This window comes from Daphnia magna, linkage group LG4 (genome assembly GCF_020631705.1).
Source record: "Daphnia magna isolate NIES linkage group LG4, ASM2063170v1.1, whole genome shotgun sequence".
In the NCBI taxonomy this organism is placed as follows: domain Eukaryota; kingdom Metazoa; phylum Arthropoda; class Branchiopoda; order Diplostraca; family Daphniidae; genus Daphnia; species Daphnia magna.
The window spans coordinates 686,526-702,489 of NC_059185.1; the positions used below are offsets into that span (position 1 = coordinate 686,526).

Below are 15,964 nucleotides of genomic sequence, written 5' to 3' on the forward strand. Positions count from 1 at the left end.
GTAAATGGACACATGTTGACGAGGAACGAGAAACTTGAGAAAACGAAAGTGACGGGGTTCTTTAAAATCTTAATAAGATCAATTTGTTTCAGACGGGTCGTCTACGAGTCTAGTCATCTTGATCTGTAATTATTAATTGGCAGTTAATCTTTTCAGCACCGTGAATTTTGTACCGTAATTAATAATGGACGGTCCATTTTCAACATCCGGAACAACAACTTAATGAGATATTGTGTAACACTTACTGTCAAATTAGTTGATGACCAAATTATCGCCATGTAAATATTAGGCTGAGGCGTTGTAGATGTCAGCTGAAGAGAAGAATCAAAAGTAGTTGATAGCATTAAGTAACGTTACACCAAATCATCCCCCTCATAAAGATTTAAAAACGTCTTACGTAACCCAATCGGAAAGCTTTGTGTATTGCAATTTTTTTTTACTGCATATCGCAACTATGATATGTCGTATTTTCGTAGTGATTAAGTCCTTTTCATATTGTTCGACCGTTTGAATGGCCGTTCGAATGGGGATTAGTGAACACACAACACACGTTGTTATTGTGTTGACGTTGCATACATTGCGTGGCAACGCAGCTGCAATGTGTCAGCTTCGAATTGGAAAACGTGTTACAGAACCATCCAGAACGAAGAATTGACTTCGTGTCATATAAAAGTCTAGTTGACATAACAAAAAGCATCAAACGAGTGCTTTAGTAACTGTGCAGTATTAACAAGCCCTTCCTTATCTCTTACACAATGTCTCCTAGTCTTGCCTATGCATATTTTATACTGTGCATTATCAGCTCTCTATCCTATGTCACCAGTGCAGCATCAAGTAATTGCCAAGGTTGTGTGCAACTCGATTCCTACTCTTTTGAAAAGGTATGTTTAATGTGATTTCAAAAGTTTTTTTTTTAGTTTTAAGTTTTACTCTTAAAATGATTCACCTCTTTTAAAGGCAGAGATCTAGTTTTTGTGTAAAGCAAGATTTTTCTTTGTATTGTTAAGCAAAACATAAAATAATAAAAAAATCATTAATTGTGAAGTTATTTACTTGAAATTTGTTGCAACCTAAAACTCCTTCTTAACTCACTAATTTCTGTTATTAGGTTGTTTCTAAATTCAAAGCTGCCATTATCAAGATTGATGTTGCATATCCCTATGGAGAAAAACATGAGCAATTCGGGAAATTGTCAGCTGCCTTGTCTGCCAATCCAGATATTCTAGTTGCTGAAGTTGGAGTAAAAGATTATGGAGACAAAGAAAATGTAGATGTAGCTGAACGATACAAGATAGTCAAAGAAGATTATCCTGTCATGCTGTTGTTCCAACAAGGAAAAACTGAACCAATAAGATACCAGGTACTCATTGGCACCATTCTAAAGCATTATGTTAAGTATAGTAAATATTGTGTATCATATTTCTCTACAGGGAGAATTCAAACTCGATGTGATGCAACGATTCGTTAGTTCCACGAGTGGCTTGTGGATCGGCTTACCGGGATGTTTGGAAGTATTTGACGGACTGGCGAACCGGTTTGTAGCCGCTTCAAACCCTTCCGACCGGAAAGAAATTCTACGCCAAGCTGAGGATGAATGGGACAAGGTTTCATTAACCAGTGAAAGGAAATCAGCTGAAGTCTACGTCAAGGTTATGCGCAAAATGCTAGAGAAAGGCAACGATTTTCTTGGATCTGAGCTGTCTCGAGTGGACACTCTACGGAAAGGCAAATTGTCCAAGGAAAAGAAAGACGAAATGGATAGACGCCTCAACATTCTACAGTCATTCCAGATGGCAAATCCAACAACTAACGTCGAACTGTAATGTCCGACAAAAAACGCCTCATCCGTCATTCGATACGTGCCAACTACGGCCAATGTCGTTCAGTGCGAGCTCTTACCCAGCAATTGCATTCAAAGCAATGCGTCTCGTTTTTTTTCCTTTTGAAAAAATTTTATTATTTTTTTTTTGTTCTAAATTTTATTGCCCAATACAGCTACTTGGTTCGTCTTGTAGTCATTTTTCTTAAACTCTGTGTTTTATTTATGCTAGAAATAAAATTGAACAAATTAAATTTATTTGATCAAACCCTTTTGCACGAATACATAACGGAAAGATAAACAGGAAGGATTAACAAAATGACTTCTCACATTCCAGGCGCTGATAAGGACTTGTCCATGAACTTCTTTTTAGCAAAACAGAGCCAAAATTTTGATGGCTTTCCATCCTCTGTGAAGAAAACTTTATCTACCAGTCTTAACCCTATCTCTTGCCTTGCTTGTGTCAAATACTGCCTCAATAGATCTATAAAAATAAAAAATTACTAAATTAGTGAGCTGCTTAAATTTTTACCATTATTTTACCTGCTTCATGTTGGCTAGTGGGTTTGGCATATACAGAGTTAAGTGGGAACCCTGGTTCACCAGGAATGTCAAACTTGGATATCGCCAATGAATACATTTCGTTCTGGGCTGTACTTTTGTTAGAACACTTTTGAAGCTTTTTCAGACACTCAGTGATGTAGAGTGTCAGATAAATAAGCAGTCTGTCTGCTTCACTTTTGACTTCATATGTTCGGAAGAAAACATTTGCTTTGAAATAGTACAACGCCTCATCCAGGATATCGGAATCTCCAGTTTCTTTTGGAGCTGGCCCCCTAAATTGAGTTTTCAATGGCAATATAGCCATATTCCCAACAGTTTGGGGAGGGTTCAAAAACTGGGAATGATAAGCCTGTTGAAATGAAAACCATTTTTAAATAACTTAGAATTGAGCAAATCATTCGAGTTTCAGATTGAATTCTAACAAAAAAAATACATACCGGCATATTTTGTTTAAAAAATGTGCGAACGGATAGCTCTAAATGAAATAATTTTAGCTGGGCCCACCGAATGTTGCCCAATATTGTCAAAACACTCCCTTCCTCTTCCTCCGAACTTATCTCGATGTAATCGGGATCGATATTTGAGCTTAACTATCGGTAATCGAATGCAACCAAATACGACTTCGTTCGCAGACACTCAGACCGACTTATCCAGACATTCGGGAGTGTAATGCCAAGTGTTGTGCACAAAAAAGGTAAGAACTTTTCGTCTCTCTTATCACGATGCATACATTTGGCTTGCTAGTCACGTCTTATGTACGCGGTTGTGGCTTACACTGATTCAGTTAGAATTGATCTGTCACTGTAATCTATTACCGGCCACCGACTCACACTGGTATTTGTTACAAAACTCGGCGGTGGCGCCCATTTTTGTTTTTTGTTGTTGTCGGCAGAAACCTAAAAATAGACTGTTGTTCAACACGGTTTTCACACACCATCCTGTTGACGGTATGGTAATCTGATGCACTTCTTTTGCTGATATATAGCCTATAGAAGGAATCGTGACTCGTGTCCATAGTTTCTTAATTTGCATAAAATCAGCATGGAAGGACCAAAATATTCTCGACCTTGGGGGCATCTTCCTGCCTCGTGTCGGTGTGTGTACCAATATTTTCCCTGTGTGTGAGCATTTTCTCTTCATGGGGGAGGAGATGGAAGCATGTCGGTGATTGCTGCGTAGTTACAATACGATCCAGTTATTGTGATTCCCTTGTTTTGACTCTGTGTGGGGGGGACGCATGGCGATTTTCGATGCCGGTAACAGGAGATAAAATTCACTGCGTCTCGAACAAAACTTCTTTTTTGTTGATGTCAGCATCTCGATCCTTCTTCGCTGATGAAATGTACAAAATGTAACAGTCAGAAAAGTGTTGATGAATGGCGGCCAGAGTGTTGAATATCGCTCGAGCAATTTGATATTAGCAACATTCCTCAGCTGAAGTCGAAATTCAATCGCCTTTTTTTGCAATCTAATTTCTTGTGCTATCTGGATATACGTCGTAGTTTATTCATTCATGAATCGCCAAGGAGATGGAAGTCGCTTAATTCTTTTTTCCTTTTTTTCTGCTCTTGTTTTATTCAGGGTTTTGATTTGTCTAGTCGTGCAACGTTGGCTTTCCTGCTTAAAAGGGCAGCCTTGTAAACCTCGAGTCTGCGTCCCATCGATCCGGAAGAGAACGATGCCACGTCCTTTTGTACTGCACGCGACTAAAGTGAAAAAGGTCCAGTAACGAACGGATAGAGTGTCGGTGCGGATCGCCAGAACAATCTCTCCCACCTTTTCTCCAGATTTAAACTCGGTGGAAAATCGCAAAAAAAGTACTGGGTCGTCGGTTTGCTGTTGAGCCTGTACCATTTTTTTGCAAATGCTTAGCCTAAAGCTCGTTTCGACTCACTGCTTGAAACAGCCGTAGATTGGGTCTGACATTTTACCAAGAAACATTTTAATTAGTGAACGACAAAAAAATTATCATTTTCTTCAGTCACACAAAAAAAGGCAAGAATGTGTCGTGATCGTGATATGTCGTGTGCCGGGTGAAAATTCACCCTGCAGACTCAGTAGAAACAAAGAAAAAAAATTTGCAGCGATTTTTTTTGTTTTCTGGATCAACTAAATAACTGAAGTGCCTCAACGTCAACCTTGGCCGACAACCTGGAGCGATTTGAGTATACTACCTGCTTCCCTGTTTAATTTTTACGAGGTTACCTAACGTTTTTGTCTTTTTTATCCAGTTGGGAGGAGAGTAACAGCAGGCCCTGTATGATGAGACGACGAACGTCCTTCGAACCATTCGATATCGACAATGTCCCATCTCAGGTATTGAACAACAAACGAGAAAAATCTATCGTGACGCAGGCACAGCCAAGAGATCGATATATTAAAAACAAAATCTGCTGTACGTGGTTCGCGTCACACACGTCGGAGTATGTGGTGGATGCCTTTTTGCGTGCGATTCATTTTTTATGATGTATAGGGGATTGTATTTTATACTTTTTTTTGCATTAAATTTTCCAGGCTCTGAGTGGCTACGAAAACGACGAAGAAACAAGCGACAATGGCCGTACTTTGCAGCCAGATTCAAAAAGGACATCCTGTATCCCGATAAGTCATCAGTAAGTGACGTTTTGTCATCTTATTAGACCGTGACGACTGTGGGTGGCTTTTGGCGTTGGTGTCTTTACAAAAAGAAAGTTACCAAGTGTCATTTACCCTTTTTTTTTTATACTGGGATTTTTTGCTTTCGTCGTCGAAAGATGTTGACGTCCTTTTCTTGGCACAGGGAGCATCGGAATGCTGAAAACCAGAAAGAACTAGAATCTAGACTCAATAGCACTTTTCAGTTCATATGTCAAAATGTTTTTTCTGGTCCCTTTTTATTTCTAAATTTTTGGCCAACTCATTCGCTTGAAATTCGCCAAATAATTGACATAGTGCCAGAAAGGAAATACTATTTTCCTATTGGGTAGTGTAGGTAAACATATTGCGACGTTGCGGGATTTTTCTTTTTCTTTCTCAAGAAATTCTTTCGGGCGTGTAGGATCTTGATGGAGGTAAACAAGTCGATGTTTTTTTGTTTTTTTTGCCAATCACTGCCAAACCGTGTTCCCGGGGCTCCGTGGTACACGTACGCTTCTATTTTTGGCTCACATTGATCTCTGCCACAAAGAAGGAGAAGACTTGAAAGATAAATAGATAATCGTGATGCCGAAAATCACGTTTATTTTTCCCGCTTCTCGTTAAGGTTATAACTGTGCATTTCCTACAAATGTTTGGTTACCTTTGTTGCTCGATCCCCTTACTGCTGCTGACCCACTTTTTTTCGTGTTTTTTTGAGGGGGGAAAGGTTGGCATTGGGGTGGCACGTAGACACAATGTCAATTCAAAGCAAAAGAGGCGTAATCTTTAAACAACAAAAAAGTCAAGCACACAACTCGGTTTCTAGCAGAAGACCAAGTAGGGTGTTATGTTAGTATTACGCTTCACATTGTTGTTGTGTTTTTTCCCCGGTGGTTGTGTTTTTTCTCTTGTCTAACGTTTTGCCCAACTTTTAGTTTACGAGCGACATTTACGTACTTGGGTGGATATACTACAAGAAATTCTCAGACATTAAGCAAAAAAGTTAGAAGGAAGAAAAGAGTGTCGCAAGGCCAATGAAATCGTTGCGGAGGAAAAAATTTCGTGTCGCACATCGTGAAAGAATGGCATCTGTTTTAAGGTAGTGTACTACGCCGAATTTCTTTTGTTTTTCAATCGCCAAGGCTTGACAAGTATAGTAAGACAACAAAATGTTCGTTGTTGAATCGAAATTGAGCTCTCGTGCCAAGAATTGAGACGGGATTCTTTTTGAGGTTTCCTTGGGTTCTTTTTGCGTTTGATATTCAGTCACGTGGACGGGTTTGATGCCACTCGTGAATCGTCACGCCCACCATATTCTGTATAGCTTGTGCTCGGTTCAACTAATTCGAAATCCAATCTGTCATCGCTATCTAAAAGCAAGTGCTTCTCCTCGACAAAAGGGAAATTTGTTAATTTAATTGTTCATTTTTTTTTTTGCATCGAGTGGATCCACTACTCGCAAATGTGGATCAACCTAGAATCTCTCTTCGCCCTCAAGCGTCTCTTATCGATCCGTCGATTTCTCTTTGCACGAACGTTTTCTTTGTTCCGGCGGGAAAGGATATGCCGACGCGGGCGACCTGTCGGGTTTCGGATGTAAAACTTTTCTCGAGTCTTCTTCTTTTTTTTTTGTGTGTGCACACGTTTGTGTTCCTTTTCTCTTCCTTGAACGTTTGCCAGGGCGTTGGGATCTTTCGGCTTAGACTAATCGAGGAAACGCTTCGATTCGTGAAAAAGAGTTTTTTTTCTTTTCTTTTCTGATTGATGAAAGGAAACTATTCCGGCAGATCATTCATAAACCTTTTCGTTCCGTCGGACAAGAAAATCTTTTTACCGATCGATATTTGTTCCGGGCGAAAAATACAATAATAATTCTGTACGTTTTTTTTTTCTTTCTTTCTTGAACGCTTGTTGCTATGCTCTTCAAATCCTTACAGTAAACTTCGAGTGATGTTGGAACATTTCGCTTGAAGAACTTGTTATCGATCAGATTCTTAGTTATTTTCCAAGGCTCTTCTTGATGATTTATGTTAACAAGTTTGATGGGTGCGTTAACGGCTCCTCTCACTTTCTGAACGGCCGTCTCACGTTCGCCATTCAGGCGCTCGGTTTGAATGTTAATGACCAAGGAAGGGCAGTGGGTGCTGAAATTATTGGCGATTTAGGAGTGTGTAAAAAATAATTGAATCCCCACAATGTCGTCTACGACCGCGCCATTTCGATTGGCAGCAAATGGGAATACTAAGATGAATCATTCAAGGACGGTCGTAATCTCCCATTTTCTAGCAAATCAATTTCTTTTTCATTTTCTTTCGTGTAGAATCAATAAAAAGAAAGAACATGTAGATTAATATTCAAAGAGCTTCAAACCGCTTTAGTTATGTTAACAGGACGTTTCCGGATTTCAAGTTTTCTTTTGAAAATTCCAGTGACGTCAAACGGCCATGAAGCTGTTGGAAAAAACACCTTATGACAGGTTTAGTTTTTGGTGGCGTGCGTGATCAAGTTGTAGACAAAAGCTTCCCAACGCGTTATTCGATGAATGGAGAAAGGGAATAATTCTTTAATGTTTTATTTCTTAAAAATAAATAAAACCTTCAAGCGTCAGCATCCATTCGGAGCTAATTGGAATTGCATACTCACGATTTCACCTTCGGAGTCGGATCTACATCATAATACGATATGTATAATGCTCGGGGAGGGTTGGACTAGTCACGCTGAAATTCACCGTATCAAACGGCACTTGATCCGGCGACCCATTGTTTGCAAGCCGTCGTATGGTACAAGTTCGTTGACTGGCCGTAAATGAGAAGAAGAAGAAGAAAAATGGCAAATGGCTTTGCGAAAGTGTCTGCCTCGTCTTTGTTTTGCCCAGTGGAGTGGTTACGTGACACGCATCGCGGGTGAAATATCCCGAGGAGGGCGGAGCTTTGCTCTAAAGGGACGGCCTTCTTCTCCTCGCGGTTGTTTGTATAAAAGCACGCAGACGAGTTGTGATGCGGGACACAAAAGTCAAAGAGACTGGTGGGGAACGATATTAGTCTTTTGTGTTTATTGTGTGGTTTTGGTGGTTTCTCTTTCAATTCAAGTCATGACTTTCGTTTGTGGAACGAATTACAGTGCGCCCGTCCATTGTTCGCCGACTGGACACAGATGGGACGGTGGTGGACTGGATCCAACAGATAACAGCAACGATTACACACCGTGGAACGACAGGAACGAAGACTTGGTCGTGGCCAGAACGGTCAGCGTACAAGATGAAAGCGATTACAATCCGGCATCCATCACAGTTCAAATGTCCATTTGGAAGGAATTGTCTGCTGGGCAGCTATCCGATGAAACTCAGGTGAACAAAACATTTTCATTTGCTGAGCGGCAAAAGAGAAAGTTGTTGAAAATGTAAAACATTCATTTTTTATTATTTTTTATTATGGCGTAATTCAGAGCTCTACCAGTGATGCAACGCTGTGTTGGCGACGCTATCCTTTCGCTTTAGAGGATGAAGCGTCGTCGCCTATTTCTTACGGCTCACCAGCCACTTATCCTATTGTTCCCGATGAAGAGGTGGAAGTAGTTTCTGCCGATAAGGAGCACGAAGAGCGCCGGATTTTGGAACGCTTTGCCAGTTTTCCGAGCGGAAACAAGAGCAGGCCCGTGTCCATATTGCTGGGCGGTGGAAGCGGGACGCCCAAGGGCGGCCGACGACGCAATAAGCGAAAGGACTGCGATAGTCCACGTTCATCCGTCGAAGACAAAAATATCGTCAAACACGAAGCTTTGACGCCAGACGTTGTTCCGCCGGAATCGATGGACCCCCTCCTGGAAAAGTGCACTAGTGGTAATAATTAGAATAGCATTGTTGGACCAATACTGACCTTGTCCTTTCGTGACTGGTGTATTTTTGCACGATGAGCTTTTTAAAACTCTATTTCAATCATTTTGCATGTCTTTTGTTCCAGGTCAAGGGCAATTTCGGCAACAACTCTGTTTTGACTTGATGCAATTACGAGACAAAGAAGAAGATGATGATGGCAGTGAAAACGGTGACAGACAGGGCAACGAGCCAGTTACTAGCCACGGAATGAGACCGGCAAGAGGATGGGCTTCTTTCAACATTCTGCCGGTATGACCTTGCTCACGTGGACCCAACTTATCTGTCTTGTTTTTCTCCACTGGTCTAGCGTTTTTGTGTACTAACTCGATTTATTTCTTGTTGTCAGGACGAAGAAGATGAGGACGTGACTGTTTCGCCGCGAGTCCTGTCACCAGAGATGGATGAGCCAGCTGGATCGTTTCATGTCCGCGGCTTTCACGGTCGATGCAAAGAACCTCAAGAAAAGCGGACCGCTTTCATAGCTCTGGGCAACCTAAATAACTTGCACAGTGCCAATCGTAACCTTGTCGGAACTGACGAACATCCGGCTACCATTCGAGCCAGGCAACTTGTCCAGCAAATCCACAGGTAATTTAGCAAAAGACGCTTGACGTAAATTAGGGTTTTTGCATTCATCATCATCTTGGTACGCAGTTTGAAACAAAAAGTCAAGTTGTACGAGGATGCTTTCGAGCTGCGCTACGGATATAGGCCGTCTCATCATCAGAAAATGGACGATCGCAATACAAAACGAGTTTTGACTGAATTGGCTCGTACCCGTAAAGAATTGAAACAATTGAAGGAGCGCTATCACTTGGCTGAGCCGGTGGAGATATCCGAGACCCGAGACCCGGCAGGCACTACAACGACTGCCACCTTCTTTTCCAGGGAAAGGCCATCGGCACCGTGTACGCCGTCGGTCGAAGAGACGGTGATCGAAGTCCAAGAGGTGAGCTAACCTTTTCTTCGTCTTCTTTTTTAATTGTTTGCTTGATTGCTTGCCTCGAGGGTGTCGTGTGGCCGAGGATTCAAATTACCATCGTTGCTCTGTTGGCATCAATGAACAAAAATCGTAGTGAAGTGACGAATGAGTTCCACGACTTCCGGACGCCGTTAGAATTAACGACTGTCATGATTAGCTGTTTCAGTCAGTTAAGACCCCAAGTCATTTGAGATTGCTTCTTTGTCGTTACAAACGTTGATTCATAAATCTGATGTTTAATGTGTCCCCGTTTTCTCTTTTTTGCACTTTAGCATTTGACCAACAACAGACAATTAGCTGGACGTGCGGAAGCCATTGAGGAATTAACTGCCAAAGAAGTGTTGGATGAAAAATTAGCTGTTCAGCGAGCTTTGCTCTACGTTGAATCACTTCACGGACGGCCAGCCTCGTACAGACATAAAGATCTGTTGAGACCACTCTACGATCGCTATAGAATCCTCAAGGTATTTTTATTTTTTTTTATTTTACGCTTTAGCTATTCGAGTTCAATGTTGACATCTGATATTTTGGAAATGGGCAGCGAATGGTGGTGAGGTCGGGAGTATCGCGCTCTAAAGAAGAAGTCTGCGATTTAGCCCCTATTCTCGAGTACGAGACACTTGAACTGTATGAAACGCGGCCTGGTGGATTGTTGCATCGACACTCGGCACCGGCTACCCCATCGCTGGAATCGATGGAAGAAATGGATCCGCGTGGTGCCTCTACCAGCCGTCAACGTCATCTAATGACGCCCATCACAGGCACGGAATTACGCAAAGATCATGATTTAGCCTCATGGAACACGGACGATCCGATGCTGGTCATGTGGAAACGCAAAAAGATCTCACTTAATATCGACGAAAATCTACACGCTCTGCCACTGTACGTTTACTATCAACAGCCATTTAACTAAAAATGCAAATTTTAATTTCATTTCGTTCATTTAACACATAGAAATCAACTTATGGAACAGTTGCGTCACGTTCGTGAAGATAAACGCCGATTGAGACGGACCATTCGCGATTTGGAAGCGGACGTGTTACGTCATCAAAGTCCAGCACCGAGATATTCCTCGGCAGGTGACGAGGATGTGGACGGACATTTGGAACCTATTTATGCTCAGTATCGCCATGCTCGGGCCAAGCTGCGCCTACTAGAAGCGTTGGTAGCCAAACATGATGGCAGTGCCACTTTATAACGTTTCGTTTTTTGTTTTTTAAGAAATTCACCTCACTCATCTGTTACCATAAAAGACAAACTGCCGGAAATTTCGAAATTCCCATCGTGTCTTTTTGGTTTTGTTTTGTTTTTTTCATTTTCGTTGTTAATAATTGGCAGCTTCGGTGTTGCAAACTTTGTTAATTTTGCTAGTGCTATTATCGGATTCGGTGAGTAATATCGAATCCCCTGAGAAAAGATAAAGATTAATCTGGTATTTATATGGATTCCTGTTCTTACAGATGTGAATAATGGCTGATATTTAGTTAGTTGAAAAGCTTTATCAGCGAAAGTAACTTCACTGTCGCTAGATTTCATGGTCACTATATTATTTTCTTGTTTGTGTTCGGGGGAAAAAGAAGAATACGGAATCATGTCTCGCTATTTTAGAAGAAGAAATAAGGGAGAGGAATCTGCGTACAAAAACAATTCTAAAAAGAGATCCTCTGTCCTCTCTATTTTTCTTTTGATACTGTTAAAAAATATATTTTATTGTTCCACAAAAAAGAAATACCCTAACACAGAACGGAAAGAGTGACGTACACGTGCATAACCTTATCTCTCTCTTTTGTCTGTCGCAACACGAATCTCACTGCAATATCATCTATGTGCAAACTCTGGTGCCACGCAGAGCGCCTCGCGGAAAATTTTTGTTTTGATATATCATCCGAGTCTTGATAGACTGTAGTGTCTCGTCTGTAATATCGTTGAAAATATACAATAACTACCGAACGATGAACTTCCTCATTTCTTAATAGAAACGAGTCATTGATCAATTTGATGCTGTCTGACGCAGTTGGTGATCCGTCTGCTGCATTTCTTTTTTAGGCAATTGAGAAACCTATATTTGAGTTGATGCTGTCAATGATCTCATCGAAACCTGTTCGGCCCATTAATTACGTCTGTATTCGATACTCTTAGGGGCATCGAACGTCTGAACGACGACTTCCTCCTACGACGTATGAATAATTTTAGTTCACCGATCTGGATACGAATAGAAACTTTTGCGTCTTTGGTTTCCCTTACTGTAACACAAAATCTGTAGAAAGATGGGGAGGAGGAATCCAGTTTGATTCCTGCCCACCGGTTTATTACCAAGATCAAATCAACGACGTATTAGTTCGTGAATGTTATAGTTCCACCAGGTATTCGTTATAATCATGCCAAAAATGGTAATCCAGTTCTTCATCGGATTGATTACACCATGTAATGCTGTCTAGAGTTTTAGGATTTTGACGTTTTTTTTTTACCGTAGCAGGAATTACAGCAATTCATAACAATAAAGAGAAAGATGTCAAACTATATAGGCTATAATTATGTGGGGCGCGGGAACCGTAGGGTGGCCAGAGAAATAGGCCACGGAGTAATACGGAACTCTGTTTTTATTTCCTACTTTTTCCAATGACTATTCAGAAGTTTAAAACGTAGTGAAGCATACGAAAATAAAACAGAAGATTCCATTTCTGAGCTATGCCAATTTCTAACTGTCGTCACCATACTTGGCTCGAGTCGTCTGCGTACACTCGCCGCCATTAACATCCGCGATCCCTCCAAATGGCGGGAAAATTTTAGTACCGCTGCAATTTTAGTTGACGGTTCATACTACTGTAGTGGCATGGCGAAAGTGGCGAAAAACCTTTTGTCTTTTTAGCAAGCGAGAGGGAGGGGGATAGAAAACCGCCCCTTGCAAACATAACAGCGGCACAAAAAATTTTGGCGCCACTTGGAGGGATCAGATGCTTATGGGGGCGATTGTTCATACCGAAGATGACGATTGCACTTGACTATCGCACTCACACTCCTTTGTCCGTGCAATTCGTGGCAAAACACGTGGAAAGGACTGACTACTGAGACAGAATTTTTCGTTCTCTTACTTAACCTTTTCTTTGAAAATTTGTAGGAAAAGATTGTCATTTGTGTTTAGTTGACCTTCATCTGACTGGTGTGTAACATTTCATCAGAAAAGATTGAGTATTTAAACTTTAGATACTTAAGAAATACAAATAATGTCGGATCGGCCATGCCTTTGCTTAGTTTGACAGAAAGGTTAGAACAATTTCCTTGTGTTTTTTCTTGGAAATTTCAAGAAGGTAGGGTGAGCTAAATGATACCATTTTCTCTCTCATCCTTCTTCATCAATTCTGGCATTTTCCACGTTGACTTGCCAATCCCATTTAGTTCGAATTCCTGTTTCAAACATTTGAAGTATTTCAAAGTGAAAACTTTCTATAGAAAATGAGCTATTAGAATGCAACAATAAAGTTTAACTGTTCTTGAATAAAAATCCGAGAAAGTATCAAGTCGATTGGCATTCCAACGAGGAAGGTGGGATGATTATCCACGTGCAAAAAAGTTTTGGGATGTTTGTAACACGGAAGAGAATGGGAGTTCAATAGAATGAGATGAAATAACAGGACGAGAAAATTGGGAATAAAATTTTAAAAATAAGGAGCAATTGAGGCGATCTAACGTAAATTGCTATATTATTCTCTATTTTCTCTTTGATAGTGTCCAGAAGCAAAGCGAGCCTCAAGTGAAACGCAACGCTTGACTCCGTTTTTCTGTGTCATCCCTGACGACAATGGATTTTATTGCTTTAGTATATGCAACAGCCATAATAAAGAATGGTGATGTCTTCTACCATCCTTTCGTCGAGTTCGCTTCAGTCAATCATATCGGAGAATATATGTGCAAAGGTGAATGATAAGTTGACTATAAAATGCGATGGAAGAACAAGCAAATTCTTCAGTTGCCATCATTTCTCCCTAAGCAGAAGATCAACCGTTGCACATCAACATTTGTCATTTCAGTAACATTTTCATTTTGGACACACTCACTAATAACTCAGCAAAGTGATCCTTTGAAAGGTCCAGTTCATGTAATAGCAAAAGGTAAAAGCTAGAACTATTTAATCAAAGTTAATCAAATTGGTTTTATCGTTATGATTCGTGCACATTTTTTAGATTGCAGTTACATAAAGATGCGTGTTACGCTGTCAACTTTCGTGTTAATTTGCCTTGTGGCAGCCATTCATTTCCAGCCAAGCCAAAGCCACTTACCACCCATCTTTAAAGATAAATTACTAGGAAAAGGACATAACGGGAAAGATGCTGGTGGAACGGCTCTAGCGGCCGTGATTTCATCACGAAAATTCGGCCTGGGAATTAAAGCTGTACTCCTCAAACCACTACTTTTAGTGGCCTTAGCAAAAATAAAATTTGCTCTTCTGCTTGGCAAGCCCTTGGCTCTTTTAGCCATCAAGAAACTATTACTTAAAGCTGTCCTGGGCAAGTTGCTGCTTAAAATTCCTTTAATTCTACTCAAAGGAAAAGCCTTACTGGTCAAGATGTTGGCTCTTAAGTTTGCCCTTGTCACTAAAGGTTTACTTGGACTAAAAGCTCCACTAGCTATGCTCTTCCTAGGCGCATGCGCTTTAGGATCCGGTTTGGGTTTGGCTCTTGCGCTCGGAGCTACTCTTCATAAGCTAAAAGAAGGTTCCTACGAGGAAAATTACAGCTATGAACAACCCTATTATCCACCTCCAAGGCCCTCCTATGGTGCTCCTCCTGCATATTCTTCTCCATCATCATATCCTTCTCCATCAGCCTATCCTTCTCCACCTGCCTATCCTTCTCCACCTGCATACCGCGAGGCTTCCGAGTATTCTCCGGATCCTGCATACTCTTCGCCGACTGCTCAGTATTCATCGAACAGCGGTGGTTCAAGCTCTACTGGAAGCGAATTCTTTTCACAATCAGTAGGCATAGGAGCAAACTCTGCGTATTCCAGTTACGCAAATCGAAAAGTCGTAAATCGGAGGAAGCGCGATTATTCCCGACTGAGTTACCTTAGCATACCTGAGGATAGATATGGTGAAGAAAGTGGAGAAGAAGATGAAGAGGAAACTATTGATGAGTCTCCCGAAGATCTTCAACTTGAATTTGAAGCAGCTCGAACAAATGGTAACGCTTATCTTTATATGGCTGCCCAGTTTGACGACCAGTCGTGTGGTCGTCGGCTAATCTGCGAAATCTACCAAAAGCCACATGAGAGCCTCACTGAAGACGAAATTCTTCTGCAAGAAATTTTCGGGTTTGTCATTTTAAACGATGAAATGATTCGAATGAAAAAAACTTATTTTTTACTTTTTCTTTCTAGGTATCCACTTTCTCAGTTGAGCGAGGAAGATGAAGACACTCCAAAAGAAATGTATTATAGAGCCGCACAACTAGGTACTTCTTACCAGGGGCGGGCCGGTGACAAAGTCTGTGCTCGTTTCTATCCGGCTTGTCCACACAATGCCGAACAGCTGATAAACATCTTCGTCACCGAAGATACTCACACTAATAACATTGATTCAGACAACGAACCTTCTGCCCATCTTCAACCTCCTCAGACTAGCGTTCGCCAACCATTTTATCAAGCTTATCTTTCAGGCACTACACAGTTCCAGCCATCTAAGCCTATTTTTAGGCCAGATCATCAAGAAGGAACTGCACTTAAAACAAATATCTATCAAGTTAGACAGCCAATATCAAGGGCCACTAATTCTACGGCAAAGATTTTCAAGCCAGCAACAAGCTGTCTGAATTGTTGACATTGATTATATAATTAATGAACTGTGGATCAGTATTTTTTTTGTAGTTGCATCTTGATTTTATTTTTATTGCTCAGCCCGCGGATGGAACGTTGATATTGTCGTACAGGCTCTTCTTTCTAACAGTTTCTTCAGCTTTTACTTTGCAATGGCTAACATAGGCTAAATGTTTCGTGTTTGTTTGTATAACTGAACTCGAATAAATCAGACGACTTCTGTTATCACGCCTTAAATTCGTGTGTTTATCTAAACAAAACCAAGATTGTCGATGGAACTATATAAAAAATTAAGACT

At 40.9% G+C, this 15,964-nt stretch overlaps 4 protein-coding genes across 8 annotated transcripts; 3 read left to right on the plus strand and 1 right to left on the minus strand.

Moving 5' to 3' along the window:
• The first annotated feature begins 605 nt into the window (after positions 1-605).
• LOC116921512 (endoplasmic reticulum resident protein 29) lies at positions 606-2,014 on the plus strand. The gene is made up of 3 exons (XM_032927857.2): positions 606-881; positions 1,109-1,360; positions 1,431-2,014. The coding sequence occupies exons 1-3, from the start codon at positions 756-758 to the stop codon at positions 1,821-1,823; spliced, it is 771 nt and encodes a 256-aa protein (XP_032783748.2). The 5' UTR covers positions 606-755; the 3' UTR covers positions 1,824-2,014.
• Positions 2,015-2,054: 40 nt separating this feature from the next.
• LOC116921515 (actin-related protein 2/3 complex subunit 3) lies at positions 2,055-2,995 on the minus strand. The gene is made up of 3 exons (XM_032927861.2): positions 2,821-2,995; positions 2,363-2,732; positions 2,055-2,303 (listed from the first exon to the last, which is right to left on the minus strand). The coding sequence occupies exons 1-3, from the start codon at positions 2,824-2,826 to the stop codon at positions 2,146-2,148; spliced, it is 534 nt and encodes a 177-aa protein (XP_032783752.1). The 5' UTR covers positions 2,827-2,995; the 3' UTR covers positions 2,055-2,145.
• LOC116921489 (protein FAM13A) lies at positions 2,996-11,805 on the plus strand. 4 transcript variants are annotated; one of them, XM_045172550.1, is made up of 12 exons: positions 2,996-3,077; positions 3,965-4,548; positions 4,615-4,699; positions 4,898-4,995; positions 8,120-8,345; positions 8,444-8,837; positions 8,959-9,122; positions 9,220-9,461; positions 9,528-9,822; positions 10,128-10,319; positions 10,397-10,737; positions 10,810-11,805. In XM_045172550.1, exons 3-12 carry the CDS (start codon positions 4,643-4,645, stop codon positions 11,051-11,053), a joined length of 2,253 nt encoding a protein of 750 aa, XP_045028485.1. In that variant the 5' UTR covers positions 2,996-3,077; positions 3,965-4,548; positions 4,615-4,642; the 3' UTR covers positions 11,054-11,805. The 4 variants fall into 4 exon arrangements, with proteins under 4 accessions (XP_045028485.1, XP_045028486.1, XP_045028487.1 ...); XM_045172551.1 differs by lacking the exons at positions 2,996-3,077; positions 3,965-4,548; positions 4,615-4,699 and adding an exon at positions 4,794-4,829; XM_045172552.1 differs by lacking the exons at positions 2,996-3,077; positions 3,965-4,548; positions 4,615-4,699 and adding an exon at positions 5,935-6,098 and having other exon boundaries at positions 4,903-4,995.
• A 1,069-nt stretch (positions 11,806-12,874) lies between these two features.
• Positions 12,875-15,891, plus strand: LOC116921497. Of its 2 annotated transcripts, none has more exons than XM_032927835.2 (5): positions 12,875-13,015; positions 13,582-13,769; positions 13,847-13,964; positions 14,037-15,165; positions 15,232-15,891. In XM_032927835.2, exons 2-5 carry the CDS (start codon positions 13,698-13,700, stop codon positions 15,668-15,670), a joined length of 1,758 nt encoding a protein of 585 aa, XP_032783726.1. In that variant the 5' UTR covers positions 12,875-13,015; positions 13,582-13,697; the 3' UTR covers positions 15,671-15,891. The 2 variants fall into 2 exon arrangements, with proteins under 2 accessions (XP_032783726.1, XP_032783724.1); XM_032927833.2 differs by having other exon boundaries at positions 12,886-13,119.
• The last annotated feature ends 73 nt before the right edge of the window (positions 15,892-15,964 follow it).